Source organism: Colossoma macropomum, unplaced genomic scaffold, assembly GCF_904425465.1.
Source record: "Colossoma macropomum unplaced genomic scaffold, Colossoma_macropomum, whole genome shotgun sequence".
Taxonomy (NCBI): domain Eukaryota; kingdom Metazoa; phylum Chordata; class Actinopteri; order Characiformes; family Serrasalmidae; genus Colossoma; species Colossoma macropomum.
In genome coordinates, this window is record NW_023494787.1 from 26,075,189 (window position 1) to 26,092,997 (window position 17,809).

A 17,809-nucleotide genomic window follows, 5' to 3' on the forward strand; every position below is an offset into this window, starting at 1 on the left:
GACCATCAGCACTGGTCTGCAAAAATACAAAGAATAGTAATATGGTTAGATGGGTCATCCTTCTCCATATTCTCAACACGTGGATGAGAGCATGTGTGGCATCCACCAAGAGAACTGTGTATGCCTTAATGCCTGACCACTACAGTGAGGTGGGGATGGCTCTGTTACACTGTGAGAAGCTTTTTGCTGCCATAATTTGGGTCCCCTTGAAGGGAAGGGTCACTGCAAATCAACACAAAGTTATTCTGATTGGTCACCTTTCTCCTATAAAACATTTCTATCCTGATGGGAACGGTCTCTTCCAAGATAATCTGTTCCTGTCACCAGATCTTGAGCCAAAGTATTAGACAGTACTCTCCACTCCATCATCAAAATACCCTCAAGTGGTGTCTTTTGGAAGACATTCAAGTACAGTTCCAGAGACTTGTAGAATCTATACCAAAGCAAAAACTGAAGCTGTTCTGGCAGCTCCTGGTGGCCCAGCACCTTACTGTTTCTGTTCTTTCTCTAAGATGAAACACAGTTGGGTTAATTGTCATAGCCTACTGAGAAGATGTTGGCTGTGTCTAGTGAAACTTGTGGTTCTCTCTTGCTTCAAGATAGCTCTGACACCACTTCGTCCCATTAGCATAACATGCTAAGTTCAGTTCAGCTACTGACATGCTCCTGTTTGGTTAACTTTTTGTCAACAGTGTTGTGCTGGTTACTCAAAAAAGTAATAAGAAAAGTTCCAAACAAATTACTAATTACTCCAAACTGTAATGGGATTACTTTAATTACTAGACCACATCACTATAAATACTATTCAGAACAACACAACAATCATATACAAATGAGCCTCGTATATCTGTATATACACATACATGTGAGTGATTGACATTGTCATCTGTAGACTGTAGAGAAAATCTGAGGTCTTATGGCAGATTCAAGTGGTTAAAGAAATTAAAGTGCAAGTGTGCAGTGATGATAAAGGGTTATGAGCACACTAGTGGTTGTTGGAAAGGGTCTATAGTCCAGGTTGATGCTGGCGGGGGATCAGTGGGTTCAGTAATCATTCAGTAATCCACTTGAACACAAGATGGCAGTGGAGTAAAATAAAAGAACCTCATCACAGTATTAGTTCATTTCTGGTATCTTCATTACTATCGTGTTGTTTTAATCGAATAAAAAAACCATTAACTAATAATAAGTTTAACTAATCTCCGTTTACAACGGTACAGTGGTAATTTTAGATTGTTTCCATTGTTTAAAACAGGACAGGTGGAGAATGTGTTATATTTTATTTAGCTACGACGAAACTTAATTAAAGAAAGATTTACTCAATAAATACTCGATTTACGTCGCGTACAGTCCTGAAATGGTCCCGTGTTGTCACAAAGCTTTCGCACAGGAGTTCCTCAAAAACAGCCCCCGGGTTTTTCGGTACTGTGTCTATTTGCCTCTCTGAGTTTATTCCAGTATGGCGGGATTTTATTGCTATCGATTGTGAGTCTTCAGCTGCCAGCTTTAACCTCCAGAGGCCAAGGTCGAAGGAGCTCGGTGGTGAAATCTCCACAGCAGCCCAGATGCGTGCGTGTGTTTACTTTAAATGCAGCTTTGGAGAGGAGACACCTCGGGGGCCCTGCACCAATCAGAGGCGCCGGGGGGCGGGGCTTGTGGAACGTTGCGTGGATGATGGAAAACGGACAATATACGGCCCCAGAAGCTGACACTGTGTGTCACTGAACGTAAATTCTGGGCATTTTTCTCGGTGTGGACGGTGAAGATGGACAGTGAGTGATACGTGTGTGATGTGCGGACTGCGGTGTGTGAGCTGTAGTGGAGAGGCCAGCGCCGCGGGGAGTGGATGGACGAGGGGCTACCGCTGGAGAACAGAGGGGGGGAATTGCCTGCCTTTAGGTTGTCTGCTCAGTTATTATGAAGAATATTCGCCTCCGTCTTCGCGGCGACGGCGGGTGGGTTTCTGAAACGACGCGTGATTTTTAGAGCCTTGCACTCGGATAGCAGCGCGCGCACGTGAGCGCAACCTAAACCTCACCACCAAGGGCACCGTGACCATTGTTGACTGCCCATATTTCATAAGCATAAGCGCTGCAGCCTCCGGTATTTGTCCGAAGAGGTGGACGGTGCTGGAACATAATAGAGCCTCTACAGAGGCGCCTCGTGGAGGGGGGCGGTGGGATGCGAGGAGCGCGTGCGTTTCTGCTTTAAGTAATAAAGGGGCAGATGTAAAGGAAGGCGGGGGATGCAATAAATAAATAGATAATTAATTAATAGCACGCCGTCCGCCGTGCGTTACCTGAAGCCGTCAGTGTGTGTTACGGCGGAGCAGAGGGAGGGCGGGGCTGGAGAGCGCGTGGCTGAAGAGTGTGTGTGTGTGTATGAGAGAGAGAGAGAGAGAGAGAGAGAGAGCAGCTCCTGCTGGGGCAGTAAAGAGAGTGTCCGCTGTCCACAGTGGAGGGATTCTCCTGTAGCAGGGATAGGGACCAGTCAACAACAGTGGTCAGTGGATTGAACATTGCTTCATCACATAAAGGAAACCTCCAGTGGACAACAGAGCGAAGACTTACAGAGAAGAGGCTGAGAAGGATGTGAGCGTCCCCTGACCATTGTGGAGGAGCACAGGCTCCACTGACAGGTAAAACTCATCATTCACTCATAGGAGAAGGTGCAGAGACAGAGGGACTCAAAGAACCCCCAGTTCTCTCAGATGAAACCCTTGCTGTCTAATGAACGGCACTTGAAAGTGTTGATGCTGGTGTTCCTGTTCTAGTGTGCGTGAGCGTATGAGTGGTTCCATGGCAGATCCATTCAGCAGACAGCTGTATATCCTGCGTTTGATGGACGTTTTTTAAAATGGTGTCTGTGCTCTGTTGATGCCTGGAATCTCAATCCCAGCTGAGGAGCAGCTCGGCATTCTAATTCACACTGTTGCAATCATCTCCTTTAATGAGGTCCCAAGACGAGACAGCGCTAAACTGTGGTCAAAACTCAAAGCAGGCTGGCAGTCAGACGTGCTGATGCCTAGCTATCAAATCGAGCTATCGAATCAGATGTGTCCATCCAGAGCTTAGTTTTAAAATGCAGAACTGGTTTAAATCTTCTAATGAGTTGCCCTCAATAAATGTGTGATGAATGGCAGCGTCCAGTGGGGTTTGACCTTTGCAGCAGGTCTTGGCATCTAAAATGAATTTTTGGTCCCCTAGAGAGCAGCCAGGAAAATGAATGGAGTGTCCACCACCACTGTGTAGAAAAAGAAAAAAAGGGGCAATGGGGAGGGGACGGAAAAATGGCTGGAATCTCGGCCCCCTTTGACGGGGTCCAATAACTCATTCCATAGCGTCATACGACCTAATGTATATGACTTCATTTGGGCCAGAGGAAGGTGAAAGGGAGGAGGAGTGGAGAGTGGGATGAATAGCCCTGCATTATGGCACAGTGGAAGTTCTGTGCATTCACAGCATCTTAATTCATTGAGAGCATAGCAGGAATATACATTTAAAGTATTCATACAACCATAACTGCTAATGCGAAGAGAAGAGCGCTAATTGTCCCAGCCCATCCTGTTCGTTAATTAGCCCTTGTGGCATGTGCGCGGGCAGCATATTGTTGAGACATAATTAATCAAGCCGACTAGTAATTATTGTGGTTTGGAAATTAAGACGTGAGAGGCAGCGGGGGGCTTTCAGCGAAAGGTAAACATCTTATTAACTCAATCGCACCCTTTCAGCCCGTCCTAGACTGAACGTTAGAGTTTCTGTCTCTTTTCTGTTCTATTTTTCCTCTCACGTCTGCGAAATTACTTGGGGGACCCGGTGTAGTTTGGCCAAAACAACACAGGAAACATGTCTGGATTCTCAGAAGAGCTTACAGTAGACTGATATAACTCTCATATTTGGAGTCATTTAGAGGCTGTGTTTGTTCAAAAGCACATTTTGAGGTGAGGCCAGATGATGCGGCTGCAAACCTGACCACAGCCACAGACACCGGTCAGTCTCATTGCCACAAACATGCAGCACATCAGGGGCTGCCCCGACGTTGGCGGCACTGTCGCTTTCCTTCCAGCCCATAATGACAGAGTCCTGCGTTTAATTTTAGCTAAACGTTGCTTCGCTCACCTCACCACCCCATTTGTTTTTTCTCCTAGTACTGCCACAGCTTACACAACTTACACATTCTGTCTTAGGCCAGCTGCATTTCAATCACGCAGCAACCCCGAACATGCTGCCAGCAAGCAGATCTTCTCTTCAAAGACAATGTGGTTATTCTGCAATTATAGCTGGGATATGCCGACCAAACAATCTGGGACTGCTGCTGTGGGCCCAGCCTGTGTATCAGACTCTATAGGCCCCTGCCTGTGTTTTCTACAACCTCTCCATTCAAAACACCTCTCCTGCATCATAATGAAGTGAGTTACATTGCAATGAGTGGGAGTCGGTGTCGATTGGTTGCCCTTGTTAAAGGATTCAGCTCTGTGAATGACTGAGGTGAGATTTTCTGTCATATTTTTTATAATCCTATTCAACCGCTTTATATGCAACCGCTCCAATCTTGGAAGCCTTGCAAAGATGTTTTTCTACTGCAAGGTACCATCACTGCTTCTTGACGAATAATTTTAATCCTGTTTGGATTCAATAGTGCAAAAAACATACTACACAAGCGCGCAATTTGCCTATCCATGCTCTGCCCACAAATGCATTCTTTTGTAGTTATGTTTGCGAGGTTGGACGAGCTTTACAGAAAGTTAGCAGAATTCCCGTTCACTGAGGTAGTGATCTTTGTTTAGAGTCATTGAGATTCCATTTCAAAATTTTGCACTACAAAGTTGGACGATGTTGTCGTAGCTGATCAAATCTAGATAGGTAAGAATCCAACAGATATGCCACCATGTTTTGCATGACAAAAAATCTACATTCCATCTATCCCAACAGCATGACGTTCCACATGCACACAAAATAAAAATCATTTGAAATTCTAGGTTTTCATAGAAATTGAGATACAATTTCTCCTTAGGTTCGATGGGAGTTCTGAAAAGCTTGTCCAACATCACAACAGCTTTTACAGAGGAGCACATTTGTGGGCAGAGCATGGATAGGTCAATTTTGTACTCAACACTTCGTTGGAAAATGATCAACCTGAACTCTATTTCTGCCTTTCCTTTTGACCAGCGAGAAATCTGGCCACAAACTCTGAAAATAACAGGATTGAATGCCAATGGTGAGAACAGTATTTATACAACCAGTACTCTGTTACTTAGGCCAGTGTGGGTCATAAAGAGTAGAGGAATGTCAATAGGGAGATCATTTCTGGCATATGTATTTTTTTAAAATTGATTCATGTTGACATGAAGGTACATTCTTTCCTGTAACCACACACTGTCGGATGCCAGTCTCCGCAAACTCGAACCAATCACAACCACCTGGAGCTAATCTGACAGAATCCCCGTCGAGACAGATACGAAAACAAGTTGACCCTGAAGGAAATAATGCCAGTTGTGTCATCGGCCGTAACAGAGCCTAGAAAGATTTCTTTGACACAGGCGCACGCTAAGGTTACTCCTCGAGGTTTTGCATGGGAAAGAGGTGGGGAGGAGATGAGCTGAGAGTCCAGCTGTCACTGGTCCTCCAAGTGAGAAAACAAACCAGGCTGAGGCCGTCTGGACTGCTAGCGCGTCAGCCGTCAGGGCCCAGGGAGCTAGCGAGTCCTGCTAACAACTGTGGCATGCTAGTCCAGTCCACCTGCTTGTTCTTCCCCCTCCAATCTGCAATAAATCATCCTCTCCTGTACCCCTAAAAACAAAGAGATCTTTCAGTCTCAGGAAAACTCTTTTCCTGGAAAAAAAAACACGGCAGTTAACGTGATCTTTCAGTGGGAAAAAACTAATGTACACAATTTACATATTACCCCAGTTGTAGTTTATCATCCAGGACTTACTTGGTGTTCAGAGTTTGCTTTTTTAGTTTTGTGCTGCAGCTAATTCAGCTATGACAACTAGAGGAATTAGCAATTAGCATTGTGTAAACTGCTTGCTTAAATCACCACACTTGCTGGGTCAAACTGTGTAATTTCGTATAGACTTGCTTATGTGGTGTATGACATTCTGTTGTATGAAAATGGCCAAAAGTATGTAGCATAGATAAAAATAGTAGTCTTGAAGCCTTTATTTGTTCTGTACTTTTATAAAGAACAGTATGTCATACAGTGTCAGAAAGTGAGTTTCATGAATGTGTTATGGGGTATATTTAGCAATTGTGTTGGTCTGTTAGTCTGTTTGGCCCTATAGTGCAAACTCATTCCACACCAAATCCCAATTCACAGTTCTAGCGTGCTCACCTCTGTCTGCACCCAGTGTTTACGAGAGGAGATCAAGCAGGAGCTGTAAAGACAAGGAGTAGAGGTGGAGAAAGAGAGAGAGAGAGAGACAGTGTCAAAGATAGTGAGAGAAAAAGAGACACCATCAGTGACAGAGACTGAGATGAAGGCTCTGAGAGAGAGAGAGAGAGAGAGAGAGAGGGGAATCGGAGAGTCAGAGAGTCACTTCTGGCCTCCAACCAGTCATCTTTCCCTGTCAGATCCAGCCTGGCTCCCACCCCTGTCAGCCACCTCCTCTCCCTGGCCGGCTCTTGGGTTCCCCAAGCCCAGACGTGTCCTGGATTTGCATTGTGCTATATTTATTAGCTAGGCTATCTTCCTCCTGCTCCTGCCATCTATTGCAGAGGGATTGCAAGAGCCTCTCTTCGCTGTTGGGACAGATGTTTTAACTGCAATCGATTCGGCAGGAAAATTGAGATTAACTCCACCTGCGAGGCAGGGAAAAGGCGAATGAAAGAAAAGAAGGGAAATCAATGTCTTAACTAAAGGAAGGTATGAATTATTGATGAGAGGCATGTAACGGAATCCTAGGTGTCTGAATCCTGACAAATATCTGCGCTTGCCGTATAGCACACCGTGAGAGGCGCGTCACGATGCAAGGAGCGTGTTATTGATCTAATGCTTATATGTGCCCACAGATAGAGAAATAGGGCCGGGTTCTTGGACATGAATTAAACCTATTCTTGGAATAAATTGAAATGTCAATGGCGTGTTACCAATAAAAATCATGTTTAGTCTAGGCCTAGGCTTAACCTGAGAGACAATGTACAGTGTTGTGCAAAAGTCAGTCATCACCCTTCGTTTATTTAATTTCCAATCAAAAAAAAATCTACTTGCATAAGGAAGATGAAAGTCAAAGGAAAATAGGTGGAAAAACAGTTTTTAAAAGTGGAGATCAAAAAATTATTAAAAGGTACAGAGAAAATGGGATTATTGATAACTGTGCAAGACTGCAAGACCTGGTAGAGCACCAAAACTGTCATCATCAGATAAACAGCACTTAAAGCTTTAATCTTTGAGAGAGAGGAGAAAATTAAGTTCCACTTATGCTTTAGATCTGAAAAAATCTACAGGTGTTTCTGTCCAGCCCTCCACTGTGAGAAGACAACTCAGCACTGTGAGTCTGAAAGGACATGGAGCTGTCGAGAAACAGGAGAAAAGAAAAGAAAAGAAAAAATAGATTAAAAAGGAAGAAAATTTGCAAAGCAAAAAAGTAGTTCTTAAAATCCAGGCCTCAACATCATTAGATGTGTTTGGAATTGCAGAAAATGCAACCAACTTCCAAGACTGAACTTTGGAGGTGTGGAAAAATATCCCTATAGATTTCTTTGAAAAATTAAAAAGCCTCCTGAAAAGAATGTAATTGTATTTAGTTGTGGAGGCTTCTATGTAATTTTTTGTTAAATGTGATTTCTGCTTTTGTCCTGATGCTGAAAAATGAGTAACTTGTACTTAAAAGCCATTTTGACTGGAAATTAATTATATGAAATGATTTTTTTATATATATAATTACATAGTGTTGCATAATACTTCTGTAATGATCTACAGTATTACATAGTGTTACATAATACTTTTAAAATGATCAACATTGTTTTTGCTTCTGTACAATATTCCTATAGTAATGTCTTCTAGTAATTCACTTCTGCAGTATCCTGTGGCATACTAAAGAAATTGTCAGAATTTACTGTTGAAGTGTTATAGAAATCATAGAATGCTATTACTACACGTCTTTTTATAAGGTGGCCTGGACACTGATGCAATTTCTGTTGGTTCTTTACTCCAGTACACTGTATTTGAAAAGAAACTATAATCTTATGGATGACTATAAGATAAAACCGCAGAGTGTCAGCTTTAATAATGTAATAATTTAATAATGTAAAACCCACTGCCCGTTTTGTATGACCTTGGTTGTAGTTTGGATAGATTTATGAAATATGAGCTTGGGATGGATTGTCTCTCATATTATGCTGGTAGAGCTCTAAGCTCTAGAATCAGCAAACTGACAGAGGTCTATAGATCCCAGTTATTCAGCATCCAACCAGCTGTACGACTCCTGCGTATATCCAACATTGATATATGCAGCTGGAATCCAACCCCAGCCAGAAAAGAGCAATTTGTTGCTCTCTGGGAATAATGATATTTGCACTTTTGTCTTGCTATCCAAGGAGATTTGGGTTGGGAGCCTGGCAAGATAAGGGGGGGGGGAGATGGTCCGGGTGTGGAACTGCCTACTCAAAATGCCAGAGGACAGGATTACTGGAAAGGTTTCCAACTGGGACATGACATACGATTATCCTTGGTCAAAAGAACTTAGCATGGTTTTCTCTGAAGCTGACCTACAATACATATTTAGTAGTAAGTTGCGTTGCAATGCCAAATGGATTAAATGCATGTTATCAGACTGAAAAAGATGGTTAAGTGATGTATGACTGAAGCCAAAAGTTTGACTGAAAATAAGATTTAGCAATGCTTACCTGTTTTTAGACAAAAAAAAAAAACTCAGTTTTGCCCTTACTCCAAATGTAGTCAATTAATCAAGGCATGCCTGGTGTGTCACATTTGTTTTTTTAGTTTTCCACTGGAGCTATGATGCTAATGTCGCTAATAAGCAATGAAAGCTTATGCCAACCAATTAGCACTGTGAAATCTGCGTCTTAGTCACCAGTCTAAGGCCCAATCCCATTTCTTATTTCTAACGCTACCTCTTGTTTTCAAGTGAAAACTCAGTTCCAAGGGGTAGTGGATGAGGATCCCATTAGAAATGGGAAAAAATAACCTATTAAAAAATAACCTATTAACAGGCTACTAACGTTAGCAGTGCTCTGTAAGCTCCCCTGCTAGTCTGCAGTGATAGCAGAAGAGCAGTAAAGTTCAGCCCCCTCACTGCTGGGCTTTAGTTACATTTAGGGCATCATATGCCTTCAAAGAGCAGGGATGCAACAATTCTTTATTATTGCCCACCCCCAATTTTTCGGTGATATGAGTTGAATTCAGCTATTCCCCAGCTTCTTGTTCGAATTTTCCCATTCCACCTTAAACGAGCAGCAGTTATGACGCCTGAGGCACCAGTATGTAACTGCTGCATCATTTAACATTTAAGGTGGAACGGGAAATTTAGGTAGCTAGCTAGCGAGATTAGCGAGACTAAACGAGATTAAACTAAGATAACGCAGTGGTTACCTTTGGTTGGTTGCGCCGCCATCTTGCCGGTTTTTCTTTTTTTCCTCATAACACTCCGTTTGGATTGTGCCTCTGAAAAACCTCCATTTGGAGCACCACGTAGCCCTAGCACTTAACCCTAACCCTCTATCTCAACAAAAATCGGGACACACCACCCCTAGGTGTGAACACACAAAACAGACTGGTAAGGGCTAATTGATAGGGGTATAAGTCATCATGATGCTAGGTCATGTCAAATATACTTGGTTATATGGTTTATTAGATTTATTACACACTGTTATCTATGAAAAAGGACAAAATTATGTAGCATAGCTAAGAGCAGCAGTAGCCCTTGATTTTTTGCAATTGTTGTGTGGTTTAAGGGGGGTTGGTACATTGTGGAGAAGCTTACAAATTTCTTTACAGGGTGGTGATAGGAACCAGGGGTCACAATTTTTAATATATCACAAATATAACCATTTTATTTACTATGCAAAATTATATGAAATGAACCTACACATGTCATCTGAATTTTATATGTAATGTTGATGACAAATAATGGTAAGTCTGAAAAATAGAAAAGTTTGTAGAGACTACATTTTGAAATAATGCCTTGCATGTACCACTCTGCCATGACTTGGTTTGAAAAAATACATTTTAGATATTACAAACAATGTCTCAGATATCACGAAATAACTTTCTGTGATGTAGCACAGAATGAGGCAGAGGTGATGAGGCATAACACACTTCAGACATCTGGTTCCTATCACCACCACTGTGAACAACTGTGACATCATACGTTCACGTCAATCCACTCTGAATGACTTTGTTTACATCGATTTAATTATGCAGTCATTTTGAAAATTGGTGGAATTCTTCTTTAAGACAAATAGAAAGTAATCAGTCAAACATGTATTGCTCTTACTTTGTAGTGTACTTTCAGACATCGTCATAATTCCAGGCATTCAGTGGAGCACTCGGGATGACAGACAGCAGTCTAGCACTGATAGAAGTGGGAATCAGCGTTAAGAGAAAAGTGAGGTAGAGAAAAGGTAAGAGAGAGAGAGAAGGTACAGAAGAAAAAGTGAAGGTAGTCAGGTGAGACGTGAAAGCTGTCTTTGTGCGTCGGCTGGCAGTAGAAACACTGACCTTCTCTGTGAGGTGCTGCACACACACACACGCGCACGCACACACTAAGGGGGTTGTGAAGATGAGGGGGAGTGGGTTTCTTGGCAAACAACTCAACCTCAAAACTGCTGCATGTTTTTATACCAAACACAAAAAGTCCAGTCTCTCCCAAGATTAACGGACATCGCGGCCATAAAGCAGGTTTATTTTCTCTGCTCTCTCTCTCTCTCTCACTCTTAATTTCAGTTCCCAAAAGCTGAATTATTTTCCTCCCTTCTCCCTCCATGTTGGCTCTATCTGTCTGTGTTCCACTGGAGCTTGGAGAGGGTTGATGATATCTCTGTGCAGCTCATGTTTAGCACGCTCAGCCCAAACACTGGGCCAGTGTGTGTGTCAACAGCCGAGCGGCGGCTCAGACCACCAGGCTAAACGCACCCATTTCAAATCAAGCATGGCCACATACTGGCGCACACATGCTCTTTTGTGCCTGCCATCAGGGCCAGGATGCCGCGCTGAGTGCCTTAGCAAGCTGCTTTGATGTTGTAGGGCGAACGCAGGAGTTGCTGACAAATGGATCACTTTCCATGGTTTATTTTTTCATACTTACTGTAGGCTGAATGAGTATAAATGCTGTGTATTGTGCTTAGAGTTTCTGTGTTTTATAGAAGTAGCTAGATTTGCTGTGTTCATTCTCCCATACACAAATGCAGTGCTTTGATAATACATTACAACATATACCTTTTGTGTTTCGGAATATTCTGATGCCATATAAAAATATTTTTCATTTTTATACCGATTCTTGATTCAATGATGCAATAATGTTTTCACTGAATACAGTAAAAGTCAGAGACCATTATCCTTGATTTCCAGTCAGAACAGACATTTCCATATTATGCTTCAAAGCAGAAAAGACACCATGAGGTCGTTATAATTTTCTGGACTGTTGTGTCTTGAGATCACGACTTACTTGTCTTGTGACTTCAAGATAAAACGTGTTGTTTTCTCAAGAGCACTACCTATTTGTCTTGTGATCTTAAGATAACAAAAGCTGTTTTCTCAAGGTAACTTGAAAATCTTGATAATCATGAAAACACAAGAAAAATAAGTTGTGTTATTGAGAAAACAACTTTTGTATTTTTCTTTTGTCTTGAGATCACAAGACAATTAAGTCATGATCTCAACAGTTCAGAAAATTACCTCAAAAAACCCTCATGGTCTCTTCAGACATCCAAAGCTACAGGATACTCCACAATTAATATAAATTAATTTTTAAAAAGCACTACAGGAATATTGTGCAGAGACAGAAATACTATACATCGTTATAGAAGTATTATACAACACTATGAATCTGTGGAAAATCAGTGAGCAGCCTTCATTTTTTTTTATTTTTCAGTCAAAATGGCCATTATATGCATTCATTTTTCACTGTTAGGAAGAAAAACAGAAAACACAGTTTAACATAAAATTATACTGAGGCTTCTACAGCTAAATGACATTACATTTTGATTAAATATATCAAGTTTAGTTTGTTCATACTTTGCCTTTATTAAAGCTTTCATCCTTTTCACTTTCAGGTTTTCAAAGAATAAAAGTTCAGTCTCAGAAGTTGGTTGCATTTTATGCTTGCTACAGTCTAAAATGATTTTGACTCATCAGTCTATAAAACATTATTCCTCATCTCAGATGTCAGGTTTCAGTGTTTTAGTGCAAATTGTCTTCTGTTCTGTCTATTTCCTTTTCTCAGTAACAGCTTCCTGAGAGCTACACGTCCTTTCAGACTATAGTGTTAATGAAAGCTTTAAGTACTGTTTTTAGTGACAGGTTTGATCATCTACCAAGTCTTGCATGGTTGACAGGAGTCCCTTTTCTCTATATCTTTAATCATTTTGGAACTCCAATTTTGAATATTTCTGTTTTTTCACTTATTGTTCTTTGACCATCCCTTTAGCCATTTTAGACACACACAGAAAGAAATTTGCGAGGCAGCTGAGGTGTGTTTGGGTAGTTTCTTGAGTAAATGTCTCTTTGAAGGGAAACATAAGCTTTTGTTGGGATGACACAGCTGTAAATGGTTGGTTTTAAGACAGAAAACGTTAAAGTGGTTGTACGCTCTCAGAAAAAAGGTACTAAACTGTCCCTGGGGTGGTACCCATTGCATCATTGGGATGGTACCCTCAAAGGTACATCTTCAGCACCTTAACTTTGGTTACATAATTGAGCCACGATCCATAGATTTTTTTTAAGTTGCAATGACTCCATACACCCTGTCTTTACTCTAGTTTTTTGTTTTATTGTATTATATTTATGTTTTAAAATATTTGGTTATGAAAAGGTGCAAATACATATCTTTCTTTTGGGAAAAAAAAAATTATTTAAGGTTCACAGTTGGACCTTAAGACCATTAAAGTATCTTCCAGGCTACACTTACATTGTTTGTACCTCCAGGAACAAAAATGTACCTGTACAGTACCTTTTATTCTGACCTTCTGACCATGTAGAGTGCACAAAAATAAAGGCAAAATAAAGATAAATTAAATACTGCTAGATTTAAAATTATACATGGCATTGGAAGCTTTTGTGTAATTTTCTGTTAAATATGTTTTTTCAGCTTTTTTTCTGACACTGAAAAATTTGTTATTTGTACTTAATGGCAGAATCTTGGTTGTCTATTTATTTGCATGCAGCATTAGGCTAGTGAGAGCTTGCATAAGTGACAGCGCTCGACTAAGTGAACAGAAGGCTGTGTAGTGAAGTGTGTTGTTGTTGATTTCTCTGCTAGGAAAGCGCCGAGGCACTCAGTGAGCCATGAGGAGAGCACGACTGGAAAGAGAGAAGAAATCTCCCTTTATCACTTTCAGTGGACAGCAAGGCAAGGAATACACACTGCTACTTCTGCTGCCACAACAGCAGGCTGGAGCTGGTCTGTAGGCAGAGGTACACTGAGAGAGAAAAGAGGGAAAAGGCAGAGAGGAAAGGAGTAAGAATCGTTGCTTCGCCTTCTAATGGACAAGCAGACGGGGCAGAAATGCTGGTGCTTGGCCCCCTGCCCACCTCAAGCTATGCTTTGGCCTCTGCGCCTTGTTGAAGCTCCCAGCCGGGCCCTGGAGAGCTGAAGGGCGCGCGCGAGAGAGAGCCGGTCCCATGCAGGCACGCAAGAAGTACGTGCTGCTGGGCCTGTGCACGTGCTGCTGGCTGCTTCTCTTCTACTGGGGTGGCCTGCAGGAGCGGCTCCTGGCCCTGCTGACCCGTCGGCGGGGTGAGGTGGTGCGGCCGTGGCCGGACTGGCTGGATCGGGCCCTTTTGCCAGGCTACGCGGAGAATGCAGAGCTGCAAAATGGAGGGGGGCCTGGAGAGTCGCCCCGGCAACGCCGGCAGGCCTGGGCCAGCATCTACAAGAATAGCCACTGCAGGATGGACACATGCTTCGACTTCGGCCGCTGCCGGGGACGGGATGGGTTCAGGGTGTACGTGTACCCGCCCGAGAAGGGTGATCGAGTGTCGGAGAGCTACCGTAAAATCCTGGCTTCAGTGGCTGAATCCAGGTATATAAACTTGATTATTACATATAATATTATTGTTTATTATTTATAATATTAGTGTTTTGTTGGTATTTGTTTCTTCGTTTGTTTTATGCACTTACACCAGTGATTTCTAATCCTGGTCCTGGAGTAAAAATATCCTGCCTCACACATTTTATGTTCTCCCTGCTCTAGTGCTGCGTTTGGAGAGTGCTCGTAAATTAGTGAATTTCTGAGTTTTTTTGAATTGTGAATTTGGAAGTTGCACTCGAATGGCTTACAACATCATAAATACCAGTGGTAAAATTGAGCCAGTTCCATGTTACCCAAGTTAACAAGTAACAGTGAGGAAAAATTACTAGCCAGTGCATTTCCTGATACCATATGAATGCGTTCGACCATGCTGGCATTTGTCCATCCTAGCAGAAGTAACATATTGTCCATGTAACAAAAATCCAGTTGCTGGCAAAAGCAAAGAACCGGTAGGAGGGCTGCACGATGAATAATATTTTTATCACTATCCTGATAGGAGAACATGGCATTATGGTCTGTGATGACAGAACTGATCAAATTAATCAAGCGTCAGAGTACCGTAATTACTTGGTATTAGTATTAGTAGCCAAATAAGCACTTCTCCGCACCAGGCTTCAACCATGTGTTACCACTCCTACAAATAACTTAACCATTCGGCTAAATAGACAATTATAAAACAAACACATGCACAAATATAATACTATATCCTGATCTACTAATATGTAAAAGAAAATGTGATTATTCTCACTTTCAGTGTGGTGTGAAAAATGTGTGAAGTAGTGATTGCTACTGTAACAACAAACTTGCATCACCATAAGCTTTTTAAGAAATTAAATGGCCCATATTATTGGAAAAACAAATTTCCAGTGCTTTTTTAAATTAAGGAGTTGGAAGTAAAGTGTGAACATTGTTTCAAAGCTTCAAGTTTCAAAACATACATTCTTTACTCAGCCCATACAAACATATATGGAAACTAAGCTGCAAAAACAGACTGCTTTAAATTCACTGTTTCTGTGATGTCATGAGAATCAACTCATTTTCAGTGTGTCGTATACTGCAGTATCCGTACTGTTCTAAGGAGTGCCAATCAGAACTGAGCTCATTTATCTTATGTCATTCTTAAAGACACAATATCAAAAACAGCCTGTTTAATTTTAAGGGACAAAGAGAATTTTTGGTGTATAAAACTATACAAATGTTCTTTGTAGACTTTGAAGGAAAAAAATACATAAATACATAATAATGTAGAATAAGAGCCCTTTGCCTGTGTATTTATTTATTTATTTATTTGTAGCCCTATTTAGAAAAAGCTGTTCATTGTTCTCCTAATAACCTTCAAGTACACAAAAATGTGCTTGCAGTTCTAATGTAAGCAGCTATTAGTACTATTTTGCTCAGTAATGAATAGTGCTTTTGTAATTTGTAAGTTGTTTTTTTTTTTTGCTATTGGCTTAGATTTCAGCAAAAATCAGGGTCTGTACTTGCTGCACACCCAGTGATACACATCATTTTAATCAGAATTTATCGCTTCTCATATGATTATAGTGATATCCAACAGCTTTATTGAACATCGCATTTTATTTTCATATTATGCAGATGTAACTGATCGTTACAATTTAGTGATGTGACAAACTTGCGACTTTACGAGTCACCAAGGACAGTCCAAGCTATGCGTTATGTCACACTCTATTCAAGTCAGGGAGGCTTTGTCAGATTAGTTGGAGATGTGTTAGAGCAGGGAAAACACCAAAATATGCAGACAGCGTTACATCAGGATCAGGGTTAGGAACCACAGACCTACCCCAAGAAAAAATTCAAGACATGTCTGTACAACTTAAGATTGTAATTTCATAAAGTGTTTCTGATTTTAATTTTGAGGTATTACACATCAGACCCACGCGAGGCCTGCTTATTCGTGCTGGGCATTGACACACTGGACAGGGACCAGCTGTCAACACAGTTCGTGCCCAACGTGGACGAGCGCATCCGCGGCTACCCACTATGGAACGATGGGCGCAACCACGTCATCTTCAACCTATACTCGGGCACCTGGCCCAACTATACGGAGGACCTGGGCTTCAACGTGGGCCAAGCTATCCTGGCCAAGGCCAGCCTGAACACAGAGCACTTCCGGCCAGGATTCGACGTCTCCATTCCCCTGTTTTCCAAAGACCACCCGCAGAAGGGTGGCGAGCGAGGCTGGCTGCTGCGCAACACTGTTCCGCCCAGGCGGAAATACCTACTCATGTTCAAAGGGAAGCGCTACTTGACAGGCATTGGTTCGGACACTCGGAACGCACTGCATCACATTCACAATGGCAAGGATATTGTCTCCCTAACGACATGCAAGCACGGCAAGGACTGGGAGAAGCACAAGGACGCACGCTGTGACCATGACAACCAGGAATATGAGAGGTAAGGTAAAGGATTCATATCAGGAACATGAAAGAATCTGTTGGGCTGTGTAAACACTGTTTCAAAACATATCTTTCCCTTAATACAATCCATATATAAAACCTAAGCTGCAAAAACAGCCTATCAACATTGTTACACCTCTTTAGGTTACAGCAGCTTAGCTGCCTGTTCATGTTGAAGTGATGTAGAGTGTTGTTCCTGCAGATAGTTACTGGAGTTATGCCATTCCTGATAAAGGCAAATGGGGGCCTTTGCAGCCTTCCAAATGATCCAGATTTCTGAAAGAAGTGGCTAAAGTTGATTTTTCTAATGTTTCTGGGTTTCACTCCAACTGTAAACACGGCTTTTTGAACTTGACGCAATATGATAGCCAACAAGAACAGGGTATCTTTTGTATATATATCAGTCTTAAAGACACAGTAACAAAAACAGCATGTTTAATGCTAAGGGGTAAAAAGTTCAGGAAATATTTATATAAAAACAATGACAATGAACTAGGGAAAGCCAAGAAACATGCAGATTGTGGCCCCTTCAAGTCAGTGATCCAAAGGCGGGACTGTATCCGCAGTGCCCTGTGTGAGAAGGCTTGTGTCAGAAGCTGGCTACTGGTTTCAGTAAACGAGCACGACTGAATGAAGGATTTCTCTGTGATGCTGCTGGCTACTAATCCGTGCTGCTTCATGTTCAGTATAAAGTAGCAGAACATGCTATCAGTTACAGCTTGAGGGGGTAGTTCACCTGTGTAAGACATGTGTAGTGGACAGTATGAAATCGGACACTATGACATGCAGGTGAAGATGGATGTGTAAGTGTATCTTTGGGCTAATGTACTGGCAAAAGTGCCTCTTCAGGATATTGATTCTAAAACCAAAGAATATTAAGTCTTAGATTGAGAGGGTCAGTGGGTGTCCAACCTTTTGTTCGTATCAAAAGAAGTGACTCAAATAATCAAGCGATACTTGCAATCAACCAACTTTAATTAGTTGAACATGAACTTGCACCCACTCTGGTGCTTTGGGGAGAGAAGTGAGGACTCCTGCTTTAAATAATCATATTCACAGTTCTGGCTCACTTTACCCTTGCAAAAACAGGAGGCCAATTCTTGGCTGATCAAACAAATTAAAACTGTCATTGTGTCTGCTACATATTGATCTGAATCTGAGAGATGAAAAAAGTGATATACA

At 41.8% G+C, this 17,809-nt stretch overlaps 1 protein-coding gene across 1 annotated transcript in view; it reads left to right on the top strand.

Moving 5' to 3' along the window:
- Window positions 1-1,653: 1,653 nt before the first annotated feature.
- The window catches only part of LOC118805672 (exostosin-1c), an 89,485-nt gene continuing 73,329 nt past the window's right edge, over window positions 1,654-17,809 (top strand). Inside the window, exons 1-3 of the mRNA XM_036566655.1 lie at window positions 1,654-2,638; window positions 13,439-14,201; window positions 16,089-16,625. Coding sequence (XP_036422548.1) covers window positions 13,801-14,201; window positions 16,089-16,625 — 938 coding nt within the window. The 5' untranslated portion in view covers window positions 1,654-2,638; window positions 13,439-13,800. The remainder of the gene's footprint in view (window positions 2,639-13,438; window positions 14,202-16,088; window positions 16,626-17,809) is intronic.